The following is a 20,867-nucleotide window of genomic DNA, read 5'->3' as shown; positions in this document are numbered from 1 at the left end:
TTAGTGTAAATAGTGCGTTAGCATTAATAGTACGTTAGTGTGAATAGTATGTTAGCATTAATAGTATGTTAGTGTGAATAGTGCGTTAGCATTAATAGTACGTTAGTGTGAATAGTAAGTTAGCATTAATAGTACCTTAGTGTGAATAGTACGTTAGCATTAATAGTACGTTAGTGTGAATAGTATGTTTGTGTGAATAGTACTTTAGCATTAGTAGTACGATAGTATTAATAGTACGTTAGTGTGAATAGCACGTTAGTATAAATAGTATGTTAGTATGAATAGTATGTTAGAATTAATAGTACGTTAGTGTGAATAGTATGTTAGCGTTAATTGTACGTTAGTGTGAATAGTACGTTAGTATTAATAGTACGTTATTGTGAACAGTACGTTAGTTTGAATAGTACGTTAGAGAGAATAATACGTTAGCATTAATAGTACGTTAGAGTGAATAGTACGTAAGCATTAATAGTACGTTAGTGTGAATAGTACGTGAGTTTGAATAGTACGTTAGTGTGAATAGTACGTTAGAGTGAATAGTACGTTAGTGTGAATAGTGCGTTAGCATTATTAGTACGTTAGTGTGAATAGTGCGTTAGCATTAATAGTACGTTAGTGTGAATAGTACGTTAGCATTAATAGTACGTTAGTGTGAATAGTACGTTAGTGTGAATAGTACGTTAGCGTGAATAGTATGTTAGCATGAATAGTACGTTAGCATTAATAGTATGTTAGTGTGACTAGCACGTTAGCATTATTAGTATGTTAGTGTGAATAGTGCGTTAGCATTAATAGTACGTTAGTGTGAATAGTACGTTAGCATTAATAGTACGTTAGTGTGAATAGTACGTTAGTATAAATAGTATGTTAGTATGAATAGTATGTTAGAATTAATAGTACGTTAGTGTGAATAGTATGTTAGCGTTAATTGTACGTTAGTGTGAATAGTACGTTAGTATTAATAGTACGTTATTGTGAATAGTACGTTAGTGTAAATAGTACGTTAGAGTGAATAGTACGTTAGCATTAATAGTACGTTAGTGTGAATAGTATGTTAGCATTAATAGTACGTTAGTGTGAATAGTACGTTAGCATTAATACGTGTGAATAGTACGTTAGCATTAATAGTACGTTAGAGTGAATAGTACGTAAGCATTAATAGTACGTTAGTGTGAATAGTACGTGAGTTTGAATAGTACGTTAGTGTGAATAGTACGTTAGAGTGAATAGTACGTTAGTGTGAATAGTACGTTAGCATTAATAGTATGTTAGTGTGACTAGTACGTTAGCATTAATAGTATGTTAGTGTGACTAGTACGTTAGCATTATTAGTATGTTAGTGTGACTAGTACGTTAGCATTAATAGTATGTTAGTGTGACTAGTACGTTAGCATTATTAGTATGTTAGTGTGAATAGTGCGTTAGTGTGAATGGTTCATTAGCATTAATAGTACGTTAGTGTGAATAGTACATTAGCATTAATAGTACGTTAGTGTGAATAGTACGTTAGCATTAATAGTATGTTAGTGTGAATAGTGCGTTAGCATTAATAGTACGTTAGTGTGAATAGTACGTTAGCATTAATAGTACGTTAGTGTGAATAGTACGTTAGTGTGAATAGTACGTTAGCGTGAATAGTATGTTAGTGTAAATAGTGCGTTAGCATTAATAGTACGTTAGTGTGAATATTACATTAGCATTAATAGTACGTTAGTGTGAATAGTGTGTTAGCATTAATTGTATGTTAGTGTAAATAGTGCGTTAGCATTAATAGTACGTTAGTGTGAATAGTATGTTAGCATTAATAGTATGTTAGTGTGAATAGTGCGTTAGCATTAATAGTACGTTAGTGTGAATAGTACGTTAGCATTAATAGTACGTTAGTGTGAATAGTACGTTAGCATTAATAGTACCTTAGTGTGAATAGTACGTTAGCATTAATAGTACGTTAGTGTGAATAGTATGTTTGTGTGAATAGTACTTCAGCATTAGTAGTACGATAGTATTAATAGTACGTTAGTGTGAATAGCACGTTAGTATTAATAGTACGTTATTGTGAATAGTATGTTAGTGTGAATAGTACGTTAGAGTGAATAGTACGTTAGCATTAATAGTACGTTAGAGTGAATAGTACGTAAGCATTAATAGTACGTTAGTGTGAATAGTACGTGAGTTTGAATAGTACGTTAGTGTGAATAGTACGTTAGAGTGAATAGTACGTTAGTGTGAATAGTACGTTAGCATTAATAGTACGTTAGAGTGAATAGTACGTAAGCATTAATAGTACGTTAGTGTGAATAGTACGTGAGTTTGAATAGTACGTTAGTGTGAATAGTACGTTAGAGTGAATAGTACGTTAGTGTGAATAGTACGTTAGCATTAATAGTATGTTAGTGTGACTAGCACGTTAGCATTATTAGTATGTTAGTGTGAATAGTGCGTTAGCATTAATAGTACGTTAGTGTGAATAGTACGTTAGCATTAATAGTACGTTAGTGTGAATAGTACGTTAGTGTGAATAGTACATTAGCATTAATAGTATGTTAGTGTGAATAGTACGTTAGTGTGAATAGTACATTAGCATTAATAGTACGTTAGTGTGAATAGTACGTTAGCATTAATAGTACGTTAGTGTGAATAGTGCGTTAGCATTATTAGTACGTTAGTGTGAATAGTGCGTTAGCATTAATAGTACGTTAGTGTGAATAGTACGTTAGCATTAATAGTACGTTAGTGTGAATAGTACGTTAGTGTGAATAGTACGTTAGAGTGAATAGTACGTTAGTGTGAACAGTACGTTAGCATTAATAGTATGTTAGTGTGACTAGTACGTTAGCATTATTAGTATGTTAGTGTGAATAGTGCGTTAGCATTAATAGTACGTTAGTGTGAATAGCACGTTAGTATAAATACTATGTTAGTATGAATAGTATGTTAGAATTAATAGTACGTTAGTGTGAATAGTATGTTAGCGTTAATTGTACGTTAGTGTGAATAGTACGTTAGTATTAATAGTACGTTATTGTGAATAGTACGTTAGTGTGAATAGTACGTTAGAGTGAATAGTACGTTAGCATTAATAGTACGTTAGTGTGAATAGTATGTTAGCATTAATAGTACGTTAGTGTGAATAGTACGTTAGCATTAATACGTGTGAATAGTACGTTAGCATTAATAGTACGTTAGAGTGAATAGTACGTAAGCATTAATAGTACGTTAGTGTGAATAGTACGTATGTTTGAATAGTACTTTAGTGTGAATAGTACGTTAGAGTGAATAGTACGTTAGTGTGAATAGTACGTTAGCATTAATAGTATGTTAGTGTGACTAGTACGTTAGCATTAATAGTACGTTAGTGTGAATAGTACGTTAGTGTGAATAGTACATTAGCATTAATAGTACGTTAGTGTGAATAGTACGTTAGTGTGAATAGTACATTAGCATTAATAGTACGTTAGTGTGAATAGTACGTTAGCATTAATAGTATGTTAGTGTGAATAGTGCGTTAGCATTAATAGTACGTTAGTGTGAATAGTACGTTAGCATTAATAGTACGTTAGCGTGAATAGTACGTTAGTGTGAATAGTACGTTAGCGTGAATAGTATGTTAGTGTAAATAGTGCGTTAGCATTAATAGTACGTTAGTGTGAATAGTACATTAGCATTAATAGTACGTTAGTGTGAATAGTACGTTAGCATTAATAGTACGTTAGTGTGAATAGTACGTTAGCATTAATAGTACGTTAGTGTAAATAGTACGTTAGCATTAATAGTATGTTAGTGTAAATAGTGCGTTAGCATTAATAGTATGTTAGTGTAAATAGTGCGTTAGCATTAATAGTACGTTAGAGTGAATAGTACGTAAGCATTAATAGTACGTTAGTGTGAATAGTACGTGAGTTTGAATAGTACGTTAGTTTGAATAGTACGTTAGAGTGAATAGTACGTTAGCATTAATAGTAATCTTAGTGTGACTAGTACGTTAGCATTATTAGTACGTTAGTGTGAATAGTGCGTTAGCATTAATAGTACGTTAGTGTGAATAGTACGTTAGCATTAATAGTACGTTAGTGTGAATAGTACGTTAGAGTGAATAGTACGTTAGTGTGAATAGTACGTTAGCATTATTAGTATGTTAGTGTGACTAGTACGTTAGCATTAATAGTACGTTAGTGTGAATAGCACGTTAGTATAAATAGTATGTTAGTATGAATAGTATGTTAGAATTAATAGTACGTTAGTGTGAATAGTATGTTAGCGTTAATAGTACGTTAGAGTGAATAGTACGTTAGCATTAATAGTACGTTAGTGTGAATAGTATGTTAGCATTAATAGTACGTTAGTGTGAATAGTACGTTAGCATTAATAGTACATTAGAGTGAATAGTACGTTAGCATTAATAGTACCTTAGTGTGAATGGTACGTTAGCATTAATAGTACGTTAGTGTGAATAGTACATTAGCATTAATAGTACGTTAGTGTGAATAGTACGTTAGCGTTAATAGTATGTTAGTGTAAATAGTGCGTTAGCATTAATAGTACGTTAGTGTGAATAGTATGTTAGCATTAATAGTATGTTAGTGTGAATAGTGCGTTAGCATTAATAGTACGTTAGTGTGAATAGTACGTTAGCATTAATAGTACGTTAGTGTGAATAGTACGTTAGCATTAATAGTACCTTAGTGTGAATAGTACGTTAGCATTAATAGTACGTTAGTGTGAATAGTACGTGAGTTTGAATAGTACGTTAGTTTGAATAGTACGTTAGAGTGAATAGTACGTTAGCATTAATAGTAATCTTAGTGACTAGTACGTTAGCATTATTAGTACGTTAGTGTGAATAGTGCGTTAGCATTAATAGTACGTTAGTGTGAATAGTACGTTAGCATTAATAGTACCTTAGTGTGAATAGTACGTTAGCATTAATAGTACGTTAGTGTGAATAGTACGTTAGCATTAATAGTACGTTAGTGTGAATAGTACGTTAGTGTGAATAGTACATTAGCATTAATAGTACGTTAGTGTGAATAGTACGTTAGTGTGAATAGTACATTAGCATTAATAGTACGTTATTGTGAATAGTACGTTAGCATTAATAGTATGTTAGTGGGAATAATGAGTTAGCATTAATAGTACGTTAGTGTGAATAGTATGTTAGCATTAATAGTATGTTAGTGTGAATAGTGCGTTAGCATTAATAGTACGTTAGTGTGAATAGTACGTTAGCATTAATAGTACGTTAGTGTGAATAGTACGTTAGCATTAATAGTACCTTAGTGTGAATGGTACGTTAGCATTAATAGTACGTTAGTGTGAATAGTACGTTAGCATTAATAGTACCTTAGTGTGAATAGTACGTTAGCATTAATAGTACCTTAGTGTGAATAGTACATTAGCATTAATAGTACGTTAGTGTGAATAGTACATTAGCATTAATAGTACGTTAGTGTGAATAGTACGTTAGCGTTAATAGTATGTTAGTGTAAATAGTGCGTTAGCATTAATAGTACGTTAGTGTGAATAGTATGTTAGCATTAATAGTATGTTAGTGTGAATAGTGCGTTAGCATTAATAGTACGTTAGTGTGAATAGTACGTTAGCATTAATAGTACGTTAGTGTGAATAGTACGTTAGCATTAATAGTACCTTAGTGTGAATAGTACGTTAGCATTAATAGTACGTTAGTGTGAATAGTACGTTAGCATTAATAGTACCTTAGTGTGAATAGAACGTTAGCATTAATAGTACCTTAGTGTGAATAGTACGTTAGCATTAATAGTACCTTAGCATTAATAGTACATTTCTATGCTATTTTGAACAGAGCCCATGCTGCTAGTGTCCTTTGAAAAGTAATATGTGATAATAATAATAATAAAACATATAACGATGATAATCTTGTGAATATGAAATTGTCTAGTCTTTGAATATAATACACATCACCTCTGTAGTATTATCTAGTGTTTCATGGCTTTAAAGGAATGTCCAGGCTCTTGGTCAAAGCTTATTGTCCTCAGAAGCCTTAGCATTAGCATTAGCATCAGGCTGTGTTCCTGAGAGGAGGTGTTTATGACTGAGAGAGTATTCTCTTTATCTAATGTCTAGTTTACAGTGATGATGTGTTGTTGCTGGATGTCAGGGAGTAGAAGGTCACTCTCTGATGCTAATTGACTATTTTTCCATCTTCCAGCTTCTAGTTTTTCTAGCCAGCAGCTGAAGTTGAAATACTTTCTACTGTGTGTCAGAAACTGACTGGTTCTAGTTCTCTTCTTGTTTTCGAGCAGCGAATGTTGAGTTTGAGTTTGAAACTGAAACTTTCCTCTTGTTGTCTTCCTCTGGTCTGTGCATCAGCGTGAAACCCTGCATGAGTTGATCCATGTGCGAGGCTGCATTCATGCAGTCAACCTGTGGATGAGTGACAACATTGGAATAACTGTTGCTCTCTGCTGCGCCATCGGGCTGCCTCAGGTAATTTAAAACTCACTGACACTGAACTGGGTCTGAAGCCCTCTTTCCAACCAAATGCTCCTCTTCAAATTAACCTTGATATCTGAACTGTAAACTCCCCACTTCCTGTGAAACTTTCTCACATTTTAATTTGAACAACACTGCCTGGCAAATTGTGTTCCATCCTGCCTAAAAGACTGATTTAACGCTGTCCGAATATTTAACATTGTTAGCAAAAACTAAATTCATTGTGGAGTAAATTTAAGTTTTCAGTTTTTGATAGTTTCATTACTTCTGGTAAGTCTGAATTTCTCTCCTGCAACATCCACAAATCTTCTGTTTCATACATTTAGACCCCCTCAAAGAGGAGTAATTACAATAATTACTTCTCTAAACAGCTGCATAAAAAGCAGTTTTTCTTTCCAGCACCACTGCTCCACAATAAATTGTAGCTCATAAATTTTGTCCAGTTGAAATAAACACATACTCTTGCAGTTAATAGTGCCCTCACACCACTGTTTTCTCCTGAGTTTCTAATCCTACTAGGTTAACAGACAGGACGTTCATTCCCTCACTGTGTTGATCCTGTAAATAAGTGTTGCTCTACACAAACAGACGTCTGACTGTTGGAGATGTTGTATTACTGAGGACCATCTAAAAGCTTGAATCAAAGTAAATACAATTGTAATCCAAACACATCAAATTACATTGACCTCTAATGCCCGGTTCAGACTACACAATGTCAGCCCGACACGGCCGTCATAGGGTGTCAACTCGGATCGGGAACGATAAATGAGTGTCGTGTGCGACAATCGATCGTTTTATCTTGTGTAGTGTGTCATAGTACACAACAACCGACGCCGCGTCTGGGACACCTCACGACGTCTGGGACGTCTTGGACGCCACACGACGTCTGGGACGCCTCACGACGTCCCGACAGAAGGTCTAGCATGTTTGATTTTTTTTTTTTTGCTTTCCAAGACATGTTCCGTCATGGCCATGAATTTGACTGGCTGAGCACGGATGCACACAGCTGTAAACAGACGCACATGGCTACTTATTCTGCAGAATGATGTCATCGGACTGTTGCCGGACCTCGCCGTAGGATATTCAATCTAGGTTGTGTCGTAGTAAAAAACACCACCGTCGTTGCGTCTTTGCGCATGGAGCATCCCGTTGCGCGCTCGCTTTCTCTTCTCCCTGTGAATTATATTTGTACTGTTTTCCCCTGGAGCCTCGTGGGCCCCTTTACATGGTCAGGCCCCTTTACATGGTCGGGCCTCTTTACATGGTCAGGCCCCTTTACTTGGTCGGGTCCGGGGGCTTGAGCCCCGGTAAGCCCGTATATTAAGACGGCGGTGCCGGGAGAGTGTGTGTGTCGGACGTGTAGTCTGTCATGTGTCGCGGTCGAGTCACGACAAGAATGAATGGCTCTCAATCGTCTAATCTGACATAGTGACCTTCGTAACCATCAGAAATATCCTGTAGTCTGATCCTGGCATTAAGGACCTTCGGTTTTCTATCCCCCCAAAAGGGGCGTGGCCTTGACGTTTTGCGTTGTACCCATATGTACCGGTCTGGTCTATGGCGAGAACCCATCGGCAATCTGTCTGACGATGAATATCTGGGCCAAGACTTCCTGTTCCGTACGCCTGTTTACAGTCCGATCAGCGATTTTAGACGCAAGACTGGATTTGGACGTCTACGACCGGACCGTTTCACTGGTAGCCAGTTTACCAGATCATTTTAAGATAATAAAATGTAAATCGTCAGATGATAGTCGGTGGGCTCCCAGATTGTATTCTGGCCAAAGCGTGCTTTGCTCTCCACCAGTACTGTTTACCTGCACTCAACCAGAGCCTGATTTAAAACGCTTCATTGTGACTAAAACACGGCGCCATAGTTGCTGAATTCACCCACATTGACCCAGTTTAAAAGTAAATGAATTCAAGCTGCAGATTGTTTTCAGTTTTCTCAACAGAAACCTTAAACTTCCACATAAGGGATAATGTACAGCGAGCTGGTCATTGTTGTGAAAGAATCCCTGACAGAGCGATGCTGCACCCCGGACGCGAAGAGGACGGGTCTCTCATCGCCTTGAAGGGGATTCTTTCACAACAATGACCCGCTAGCTGTACATTATCCTGCTCATTACACGGCTACTTACTGAAGAAATCAATAATGACACAAAAACAGTACTCCAGAGTCCGACATCAGAGCTGCGCCCATAGCAACGGTCTGTTATACATAGCAACAGTCTGTTATACGTAGCAACGGTCTGTTATACGTAGCAACGGACTGTTATACGTAGTAACGGTCTGATATACGTAGCAACGGTCTGTTATACGTAGCAACGGTCTGATATACGTAGCAACGGTCTGTTATACGTAGCAACGGTCTGATATACGTAGCAACGGTCTGATATACGTAGCAACGGTCTGTTATATGTAGCAACGGTCTGTTATGCGTAGTATCGGTCTGATATACGTAGCAACGGTCTGTTATACGTAGCAACGGTCTGATATACGTAGCAACGGTCTGATATACGTAGCAACAGTCTGCTATACGTAGCAACGGTCTGATATGCGTAGCAACGGTCTGATATACGTAGCAACGGTCTGTTATATGTAGCAACGGTCTGTTATACATAGCAACGGTCTGTTATACAGAAATTACAGAATGCAGAATGCCATGATTGACCAATCAGAATCGAGTATTCAACACAGACGTGTAATAAACGCCGTTATGGCTCATGTATCAGAATTTTAACCTTTAACTGATTGGATGTTTCTGGGAGTTGTAGTTCACCTCTCACCAGATGATTCTAACCTAGTACAGCAGTTCCAGTGATTCAACCCGCCACCTATAAAAGTGCTCTAATTAACCGTGTCTATGGAGAAAAAACCCATTCTGGGACCAAATGAATTGATAATTGAGTGAATCAATAAAGACTTGAGGCATTGAAAGGACTTGCATTGTGTCCCTGCAGCTGCTGGGCATCATCCTGAGCTGCGTCTTCTGGAACCTGCTGGTGGACATGAGCGAGTCGGCCGACATGGTGGACTTCAAGCTGAAGAAGGCGGAGGTCGAGTACAGCGAGCTGGACCTGGCCGGCGCCGGCTGGTGTATGTGTCTGCCGAGGGACGGTGGCTACCTGCCCGTCCCCGCCGCCGAGCCCGATCTGGACCCCATCGACGTTCACCTGCAGAAGCTGAAGAAGCAGGCGCCTCGCACACACTCGCAGCTCCGAGAGCTGCAGCAGTCCATGTCGGCCACCGGGCTGGACGAGGTGGACGTCGGCCGCAAGCAGAAAAGGGAACACTGATCGGTCGTTTTGCCCTTCCTTGCCTTTTGGGTTTTTGCCTTTTTTTCTGTCATTGTAATCATTTTTTGGAGTCGTGTTGCACTACGTAATGGTTGAACATGTAATGGATCAGCTGAAGGGATCAGAACTACCTTGGCACTTTGTGGATGAATTTGTTTACTACAACAATAGATGGAACAACATTGGCTTTTAAAAATACATTTATTTTGTATTGTTTGTGGCGGTTGAAATTCAAAGATTTATGGCATTATATCACATTTTGTTAAATTGTTTTAGCCTTTGAAACTGAGCTGTGTCTCATGTGCTAAAGCTTACCTCAGGCTGAAGACAGCCCAGTAGTCAGAGAACAGTTCTATTCGGTGTGTTAATTAACGGTAGCTTGAAAAGATGTTTTTCAGTGTTGGAGAAATAGGAATAGCAAAGTATGTCTTGCTTGTAGCGTCTGTGACGGATGTGTACAGTTTGTGTATTATTTCTTTTTATCATGATTTCTATTTGATTTTGTGCAATCAGTGTACATTGTAAGACTGGTAGTTGTGGAATAACATGGGATGCATGTTTTGTACTGTATATAAAGTAAGTTAAAAAAAAAAAAAAAAAGAAAAAGTCAGTTTACATGTCAGGCTCTCATTGGGGGGGCTTCAGTCTATTCCATTTTTAAACAAAACTTTTTATTCCATCTTTTAATGGAACAACTAAAGGGATTGTCCAGACTCCAGATCGGTGAAGAGGGACTCTACGATGGTTTTTGTATCTGAGTTATGCACTGTTTTGAGCTTCCCCCTAGCTCCTGCCTTGTATCAGCACTAATGTTCTTGTCAATAAAGCTGAATTTGTCTACTGATTTTTGTGCTGAGTTGTTCTGCATAGAAACATTATGAAGATGTCACAGACATTTCATCTGAAACATGTTTCAGCCTCCTCATTCAGAGGATTATCTGTCACTCTGTAGCTCACACCTAACTTAAAGGTGCCCTGTGGAGTTTGAACTGAAGTCATATGTACATTTAACATGTCGTGTGCGTCGTTGAGCTCTAACAAATGTGTTGAATGAAACATTTGCAATGCTGATTTTAAATCTAGCACGTCTTGGTGCGTAGATCGGTGAAATAGTGTGAAACCAGGAGTGTACGGCATCACACACACATGGAAGTTTAAAACGGGGTCATACACTCCTAGAAAAGCAGCTCCACAGTGGTGACCTCCGCTAGAGGTCAGAAACGTTCCACTTCCTGCCAGCAGCAGAGGAAACCTCCTCTAGTGGTCACGTCTTTCCAGATCAGACCGATCACTAGAACAGGATGATTGTTATATCCACATTTCTTTTCTGTATTTCTCATGCAGATCAGCATCTAATTGACATTTGTATATTTATTACATGAATATAATGAAACAGACACTATTTACTGAACTGGAGCTGCGGTCGTGCATTGCTATCGGCTCAATTTCGATGAGACCAGACCAGGATTTACTGCGCATGTGTTGTACCCCAAAGAGATGACGCGTTGAAGATCCTGACCAGCCTCCTTCAGCAGGCCTGAAGATCCTGACCAGCCTCCTTCAGCAGGCCTGAAGATCCTGACCCAGCCTCCTTCAGCAGGCCTGAAGATCCTGACCCAGCCTCCTTCAGCAGGCCTGAAGATCCTGACCAGCCTCCTTCAGCAGGCCTCGGGGGGCATTCAGGAAGCCAAGAGCACCGCTGGATACGGCTGAAGCAGGTGGGTTATCACATCTGGTAATGCTTGGGGGCTCAGACCCCCTCCTACAGGGCGTACTGCCAGGATCTGATCCAGGATCTGATCCTGCCAGGATTTGATCCAGGATCTTGCCCAGCCAGGATCTAATCCAGCCAGGATCTGATCCAGGATCTGATACAGGATCTGGTCCAGCTTTGGACTGAACTGTTAACGGTTCTACATTTTGGGAGTTAAGCCCTCTTGCAGAGAGTGAGATGAAGACTGATAGTTTTTCTTGTCCAGGACCAGTTGCCAGGCAACCAGTGGAGACTCTGGGGCCGCGGTCGTATAGTCCTCTGTCCTTTCCTAACCACTTGTCCTTGACCTCCATGGATATGAGGACAAGACGGTGCTCAGAGCGTCCCACTGCACCCCCACTACGCTACGTAGCGATGTGACGGCGGATGTTATTGATGTGGGTCTGTCGTGGTGCTGCCACAAGGAACAATCAAACCAGATATGACATGTTAATCAGTGAGTTTTAGAGAAGTCATGTCTAACTATCCCCCTGTCTCTATGTGTTCATCAGTCCACTCATCAGGAGTCCCACGGTGTAGAACCCAGCGCTACAGGAACAGCTTTGGTCCAGCTGCAGTTGTGCATTTAAATAAGTCCTTATGGAAAGTTGATTCTATTGTCGTTTTATTGTCTTCTGTCCTGATTTCACTGGTTTCTTATATTGTTCTTGTGGCCTTCTTTCTGCTGGGTCCTGATCCCAGTAAGCCTTTTCAGAACTCTCTGTCATGTTTCTGGTGTGTCTGTCTTTTGTCTCTGCTCTACTGCTTCATTTATCGTCAATACGGATGCCATCCTCCATTTTTGCTGCAAAACAAATCTACCTACGGGTACAGATAGTCACTTGAACCTGAACCTGAACCTGAACCTGAACCTGAACCTGAAAGAAAGGGAATAAACCTATTTCCCAAAATGTTAAACTTTTCCTTTGAGTCCGTGTTTTCACTAAATCTAAATGTCTTCATGACGGAGGAAGAGTTGCTCAGCTCAGCTAAAAGCACCGTGTAGCCTGTTGGCGGAGTGAGAAACATGTCGATCTTTTAGGACTGAAATTTGCATCTCCAAATGAGTTCATTTTAAAAACAAACAGCCGCGTTAATTTGATTCACAAACAGCTCCCAGCTCTCTCTCCTCCTGCAGGTCATCTGTCCTCATTCACTCTTCACCTCTCTTCCTCTCTCATCATAGTGATCAGGAGACGGCAGGTGGAATAATTATGACGAGAGGAATTACGTCAGCCGTAAACACACACACACAGAAACACTCAGCGCAGGATGTGCGCACATCCAAACAAGCCATGATTATGATAATATGGACACGAACTGTTGCTAGGATCTGGAGGGAAAACACAGCGTTATCCGTCAGGAACAGGCTCACTATCAGAATATCCAGCTCAGATAATATACAATGATTCCTGGAAATCAGCTGAAATGATGCCGTCAGCAGCAAACAGCAGAATATACTGACTGCCTGTCAACAACCTGCAGCCTGATGGAGGAAAACAACACAACTACAGACACATTCTATCAGTTTAGTTTGATCATTACAACACTCTCAGTATCAGTGCTGAAGGACCATGACAATGACAAGTATTCATATTTACTTAAAGGTACTATACAGGTGCAGCTCCAAAAATTAGAATATCATGAAAAAGTTCAATATTTTTCGTCAGTTATTTAAGAAAGGGAAAATGTAATATATTATAGACACATTACACATAAACTAAAATGTTTCAAGCATTTTTTCATTTTAATTTAGATAATTACAGCCTACAGCTCAAAAAAGAAAGAAAAAGGGTATCTCAAAATATTAGAATATTTCATAAGATCAATCAAAAAAAGGATTTACAATACAGAAATGTCCAACTTCTGTAAAGTATGTGCATTTATACGCTCAATACTTGGTATTGAGCGTATAAATGCACAAATGACTGCATCATTGCGGCGTAGCATGGAGGTGATCAGCCTGTGGCACTTTTGAGGTGTTATTGAAGCCCAGGTTGCTTTGATAGCGGTCTTCAGCTCATCTGTATTGTTGGGTTGGATGTTTCTCATCTTCCTCTTGACCTGAACCCCGTAGATTCTCTATGGGATCCAGGTCAGGCGAGTTGGCTGGCCAATCAAGCAGAGTAATATCATGGTCAGCAAACCAGTTAGTAGTAGTTTTGGCCCTGTGGGCAGGTGCTAAGTCCTGCTGGAGTAGGAAATCGGCTTCTCCATAAAGCTTGTCAGCAGATTTGTGAAGTATTTCATCCTCTTATCAACATGGGAGTGGACACATATGCTGCTTTATGCAAATGTATGTATATATTTATTATTGGAAATCAATGAACAACACAAAACGATGAAAGATATTGTCATTTAGCATTTAGCATAAAAAATATGCTCCAATCATAACATGGCAAACTGCAGCCCAACAGGCAACAACAGCTGTCAGTGTGTCAGTGTGCTGACTTGACTATGACTTGCCCCAAACTGCATGTGATTATCATAAAGTGCATGTCTGTAAAGGGGAGACTCGTGGGTACCCATAGAACCCATTTACATTCACTGATCAGGAGGTCAGAGGTTAAGGGACCCCTTTGGAAATGGCCATGCCAGTTTTTCCTCACCAACAGTTAGCCTAAGTTTGGAGCGTTATTTAACCTCCTTCCTAGCTTTAAAACTGAGCCTCAAAATCTAAAAATCACAAGTTGCATTAAAGAAATTAGTGGCATTAAAACCAATTTGACAGCCCTACTATTTATATGTTAAGCTGTGATGGTCTATTCAACCTCGTCATACCTTTATTAATTATTATTTTAAGTTATTGAAAAAGTAATTTAATGTTTAACTCTGTCTAAAATGTTTAAAGCAATCATAAGAATATTGAGTTTAGTTCAAATTCTGAACTTAAACCACATCTTTGATCAAAAAAATGACGAGGTCGCTGTCACAGAACATGCACATTTCAGGCTTTATTATAACAAAAAGTGTGAGATTTTATGTAAGTATTTTTCTATTTGCAATTATTGAATCAGTGTGAGGGGCATCTGATTAATAGAAACATGTTGATGTCATTCTAAATACATTTTATAATCATATTCAGGCAGCTTCCATAGTGTCCATAAAGGGGTTGAGGATTAATAGTGCCCATAACATAAAATAATGACCAATAATAATAATAGGGAGCTGATGCCTGAAATGGAAAATGTGTTTTTTTCTGAAAGTTAAATATGACCTCAATGTTGTGGGCTGAAAAGTAAAACATACATCATACCGGTTTCGTGGAATGACTCATAAAGTGGGAGGACATGGAAATACTCCAGTAAAGTAACAGTACCTCAAAGCTGTGCTTACAGTACTTGAGTAAATGTACTTAGTTACTTTCCACCACTGCTAGAAACAGTGCAGTAGCTCTGACTGGCTGCCAGGGGTCAGACTGTGTAAGGGGAGACACTGAGGGACTCTCATTGAGTCTGCTGTGGCTCAGAGGGTAGAGCAGGATGTCCACCAATCGGAAGGTCGGTGGTTTGATCCCCGGCTGCTCACATGTCGATGTGTTCTTGAGCAAGACACTTAACCCCAAATTTCTCCCGGTGTGTGAATGAGCATTTAGATTAGATCCTGATGGGCAAAGTTGGCGCCTTAGCAGCCTCTGCCATCAGTGTGTGTGTGTGTGTGTGTGAATGGGTGAACGCTCACGTTCACGCGCAGTGGTCGGAAGACTAGAAAAGCACTATATAAAATGCAAGACCAAGTCCATCATTAGAGGCTTTTATGAGCTCTGATCTTTGTTCTGGTTTAAAGAACGTACTGATGTCTCTACCAGCAGTGTGGGAGGTAACTCCAGCTCTGTCTCATGTGTCATGTGTCACCCTCCGTTGAATCAGCTCCATCTGGCCTCAGTTCCAACAATCTGCGCTCCATTTGACACCGGACGCTCCCGGTGCTGCCGGGTTTTTCTATGTCTTACATAGTATAAACAGAATGATTACGAGGTTAATTTAGAAAACAACCAGCACAATAATGTATAGCCTAATGAAATCCACTGCAGTGGCTGCCCTACTGCATGTCCACAGCCATTATTATGTTAGCAGAGCAACATCAAAAGTTATGAAATTAAAAATTTTAAAAGGGGCTGTTTGTAAGAATCAGAAATTGGTTGTTACAGCGACACCTGTGGCCGTTAAGTCAACTAAAGTCAGTGTCCTGTTGCTTGCGCTCGCCCGTATGCACGCGCTACGTGAATGTGAGCGAGCATCCATCCAAACAGTGAGGCGACACACGTCAGCTAAAAGCACAATATCACTCTATATTTCAGCTGCTTGGCAGTAATGTTAGCTGACCAGACGAAGGTCCCTCCATGAATCAATGCTGATCCTAGTGTTGGCTTTTCCTGCCTCAGCCTCCCGACCGCGGCCGGAGGGAACGGGGGAGACACCGGAGTTTTGGTCGGAGACGATAACGTTTCTCTCTGCGGAGCCCCGTCACTTCACAAGACACGGGAAACCTCTGTTGGTCTGGAGGAGCTGCAGCAGTTATTTCTGCACAAACGTCCACTGAACATTCACTAGATATTCTCAGAGCTAAACTAACTCTTCTGCAGTGTGGAGTGAGCAGCATGCACGTGAGGTGGAGCAAGCTGTGAGTGAAGGCAAGCAGGCAGAGGAGCAGAGTACAGCAGAGACTCCGGTCCTTGGAGACCAAAGCTACGGTCTCCTCCGCATCCTCCGACCGCGGCCAACACTGTTTAACAGACGGGCTTCACTAGATACAACCAAGAGGTTTTGGTGCTTCACTGTAGTTTGTGTTGGAGTCTTGTCTGAACAGCGTAGCCACACGCGAGCGTGCATGGGACACCGACCCGGATTGATTTATACGTGTAAGAAGTTACAAACAGTCCCTTTAACCAGAAGCTTCTCCCTCAGGTACCAGGGCTACAGATTATTATCCTGCCTGGTTACACATCACGTCTCATCCTCCTACTTAACCTCTTTATAGTTTCATCTCTCTTTACAGTCCCTCTCCATTAGGTTTGAACAGACAACCTTTAATGGTCTCTCTCTGGTGTTCTCAGCTCTGTGAGTCGGCTCAGTGTGACAGAAGCAGAGAGATTATCGTCTGAGTAACTTTCTATTGATTTATTGTGAAGAGATGGGAGCTTTTCAGTGTCCCCTCTCACATCCAGACTCTGTCTTCTGGGTTTGGACTTATTTTGTTATGAAGTGCTGTAATTTACTTTCTGCTTGATGTAGTTATTTCCAGCCAACATGGCCCCCCCTTGAGCAAGGCATTCACCAACACCAGCATGTGTGGATCTCTGTAGTAAGAGTATTCTAAATTTAATTGACCTCTTAATCTCCAGGTGAGATACATTCAGTGTTTTTAATGGATGTGTTTGTGGATCAGTCTCCACCTGATGTGATGGCCAATGGTTTGTTCTGGTCCCTGAACCCAACCCTGCAACCTCATGCCTCTTCTCCATTGGCTCAGCCAGAGGTCACAGCACCAACTCCTGCCAATCATTACCATACATGTCAACTACCTGGGACAGATCGTGCTCCCCCTGGCAACAACAAGAAGGACCACCCATACCAACGCTGGACAGCACCCAAACCTTCATCACCTCCCTCAGGTAGCCGGGAGTAGGGCAATAGGGGCTACAACCTCTCAGGTACCTGTGCCTATTGTCTCTGCTATTTTTAGGCCTGGGCAGTAAGTGTAAATCAGCGGGTCGACTATTTAAAACCCAGAGGTAGCTTGTGGTAAGGTGCATTTTTGGTTCCCCTAATAGTGTCTGCAGTATTTGAAGGCGCCCCTTACCTGACTCCTCCTCCACCGACCCACTAATCAGACCAGGCTATATAAGGCACCCTGAGCCGGGTAGGTCCTCTTGTTTCTGCTTGGCATGCTGTTGTAGAGTCGGTGTTCCACCATTCAAAACTGGAGATTGTCTTTTAAAGCATGAGTTTAGTGAGATCTTTGCTTTTTTGGTTTTAGCTGTTATTGTGTGACACTTCCCTTACCCTGGCCCACGGTTCCACTCCTTCTAGTAGTGATGTCCCGTGGTGGTGAGTAGTAGTAGTTTGGCCGGCTGTGGCTCAGAGGGTAGAGCAGGTTGTCCGCCACTCGGTAGGTCGGTGGTTCGATCCCCGGCTGCTCCGGGTCACATGTCGATGTGTCCTTGAGCAAGACACTTAACCCCAAATTGCTCCCGAAGGCATAGCCATCGGTGTGTGGATGAGTATTTAGATTAGATCCTGATGGGCAAAATTGGCACCTTAGCAGCCTCTGCCATCAGTGTATGAATGTATGTGTGAATGGGTGAATACTGACATGTAGTGTAGAACGCTTTGAGTGGTCGGAAGACTAGAAAAGCGCTATATAAATGCAAGTCCATTTACCATTTGGTGACACCCCGTGGTGGTGGTGAGTATTGATGCCCCATGGTGGTTGTGAGTAGTGATGCCCCGTGGTGGTGAGTAGTGATGCCCCGTGGTGGTGAGTAGTGATGCCCCGTGGTGGTGAGTAGTGAGGCCCTTTGGTGGTGAGTAGTGATGCCCCCGTGGTGGTGAGTAGTGATGCCCCGGGGTATTGAGCAGTGATGCCCCGTGGTGGTGAGCAGTGATGCCCCGTGGTGGTGAGTAGTGATGCCCCGGGGTAGTGATGTCCCGTGGTGGTGAGTAGTGATGCCCCGTGGTGGTGAGCAGTGATGCCCCGTGGTGGTGAGTAGTGATGCTCCGTGGTGGTGATGCCAAGATATTACAGACAACAGGAGATTACAGACAACAGGAGATTAAAGACAACAGGAGATTACAGACAACAGGAGGTTAAAGACAACAGGAGATTAAAGACACCAAGAGATTAAAGACAACAGGAGATTACAGACAACAGGAGATTACAGACAACAGGAGATTAATGACAACTGGAGGTCACAGACAAGAGGATATTACAGACAACAGGAGATTAAAGACAACAGGAGATTACAGACAACAGGAGGTTAAAGACAACAGGAGATTAAAGACACCAAGAGATTAAAGACAACAGGAGATTACAGACAACAGGGGATTACAGACATCAGGAGATTAAAGACAACAGGAGATTACAGACAACAGGAGATTACAGACAACAGGAGGTTAAAGACAACAGGAGATTAAAGACACCAAGAGATTAAAGACAACAGGAGATTACAGACAACAGGAGATTAATGACAACTGGAGGTCACAGACAAGAGGAGATTACAGACAACAGGAGATAACAAACAACAGGAGATTACAGGCAACAGGAGATAACAGACAACAAGAGATTACAGACAACAGGAGATTACAGACAACAGGAAATCACAGACAACAGGAGATTACAGACAACAGGAGATTAAAGACAACAGGAGATTAAAGACAACAGGAGATTACAGACAACAGGAGATTACAGACAACAGGAGATTAATGACAACAGGAGATTAATGACAATTGGAGATTACAGACAACAGGAGATAACAGACAACAGGAGATTACAGACAACAGGAGATAACAGACAACAGGAGATTACAGGCAACAGGAGATAACAGACAACAAGAGATTACAGACAACAGGAGATTACAGGCAACAGGAGATAACAGACAACAGGAGATAACAGACAACAAGAGATTACAGACAACAGGAGATTACAGGCAACAGGAGATAACAGACAACAGGAGATAACAGACAACAGGAGATTACAGACAACAGGAGATTACAGACAACAGGAGATTAAAGACAACAGGAGATTAATGACAATTGGAGATTACAGACAACAGGAGATTAAAGACAACAGGAGATTACAGACAACAGGAGATTACAGACAACAGGAGATTAATGACAACTGGAGATCACAGACAACAGGAGATTACAGACAACAGGAGATTAAAGACAACAGGAGATTACAGACAACAGGAGATTACAGGCAACAGGAGATTAATGACAACTGGAGATCACACACAACAGGATATTACAGACAACAGGAGATTACAGGCAACAGGATATTACAGACAACAGGAGATTACAGACAACAGGAGATTACAGACAACAGGAGATTACAGACAACAGGAGATTAAAGACAACAGGAGATTACAGACAACAGGAGATTACAGACAACAGGAGATTAAAGACAACAGGAGATTACAGACAACAGGAGATTAAAGACAACAGGAGATTACAGGCAACAGGATATTACAGACAACAGGAGATAACAGACAACAGGAGATTAAAGACAACAGGAGATTAATGACAATTGGAGATTACAGACAGCTGGAGATTAAAGACAACAGGAGATTAAAGACAACAGGAGATTAATGACAACAGGAGATTACAGACAACAGGAGATTAATGACAACAGGAGATTACAGACAACAGGAGATTAAAGACAACAGGAGATTACAGACAACAGGAGATAACAGACAACAAGAGATTAATGACAACTGGAGATTACAGGCAACAGGATATTACAGACAACAGGAGATTACAGACAACAGGAGATTACAGACAACAGGAGATTAAAGACAACAGGAGATTACAGACAACAGGAGATTAATGACAACTGGAGATCACAGACAACAGGAGATTAAAGACAACAGGAGATTACAGACAACAGGAGATTAAAGACAACAGGAGATTACAGGCAACAGGATATTACAGACAACAGGAGATAACAGACAACAGGAGATAACAGACAACAAGAGATTAATGACAACTGGAGATTACAGGCAACAGGATATTACAGACAACAGGAGATTACAGACAACAGGAGATTACAGACAACAGGAGATTAAAGACAACAGGAGATTACAGACAACAGGAGATTAATGACAACTGGAGATCACAGACAACAGGAGATTAAAGACAACAGGAGATTACAGACAACAGGAGATTAAAGACAACAGGAGATTACAGGCAACAGGATATTACAGACAACAGGAGATAACAGACAACAGGAGATAACAGACAACAAGAGATTTCAGGCAACAGGAATTTGGAGAGATAATTTAATTTAATATCTGGTGCAGGCAGAACTGAAACTCTCACAACAAAATCAAGGATCCAACAAAGACTGAAGTGAAAACCAGGACTTCTGGTGCCTTCAAACTGGTGAGCTGGTGTTTACAACATGGGAAGTCATGTACATGATATGCTTGGTGTTCAAATGGTTAAATTGTGAAGCAACGGCAATATTAACGTTACTGTCCGCATCTAGAAGCCACAGAGGTTAACAATTTAGCAAGCTAGCAAGTGGGTAACATAATGCAGTAAATGCAAAGGTATAATGACAGAGGAGGAAGATGAGGCCGTTGGGAATATCAACATTTTCCTCAGACATTTTATAAAATTACCA

General features: G+C 40.5%; 1 protein-coding gene across 3 annotated transcripts in view; it reads left to right on the top strand.

Moving 5' to 3' along the window:
- Positions 1-10,613, top strand: part of LOC141768736 (tetraspanin-15) — a 57,635-nt gene extending 47,022 nt beyond the window's left edge. For all 3 annotated transcript variants that reach the window (XM_074637046.1, XM_074637048.1, XM_074637047.1), the window contains 2 exons: positions 6,349-6,465; positions 9,434-10,613. In XM_074637046.1, the coding sequence (XP_074493147.1) occupies positions 6,349-6,465; positions 9,434-9,769 (453 nt within the window). In that variant the 3' untranslated portion in view covers positions 9,770-10,613. The remainder of the gene's footprint in view (positions 1-6,348; positions 6,466-9,433) is intronic.
- Positions 10,614-20,867: the final 10,254 nt, after the last annotated feature.

Source organism: Sebastes fasciatus, chromosome 6, assembly GCF_043250625.1.
Source record: "Sebastes fasciatus isolate fSebFas1 chromosome 6, fSebFas1.pri, whole genome shotgun sequence".
NCBI lineage: Eukaryota > Metazoa > Chordata > Actinopteri > Perciformes > Sebastidae > Sebastes > Sebastes fasciatus.
Note: the sequence above shows the minus strand (reverse complement) of the source record. Positions and strands in the feature narration are given on the sequence as shown.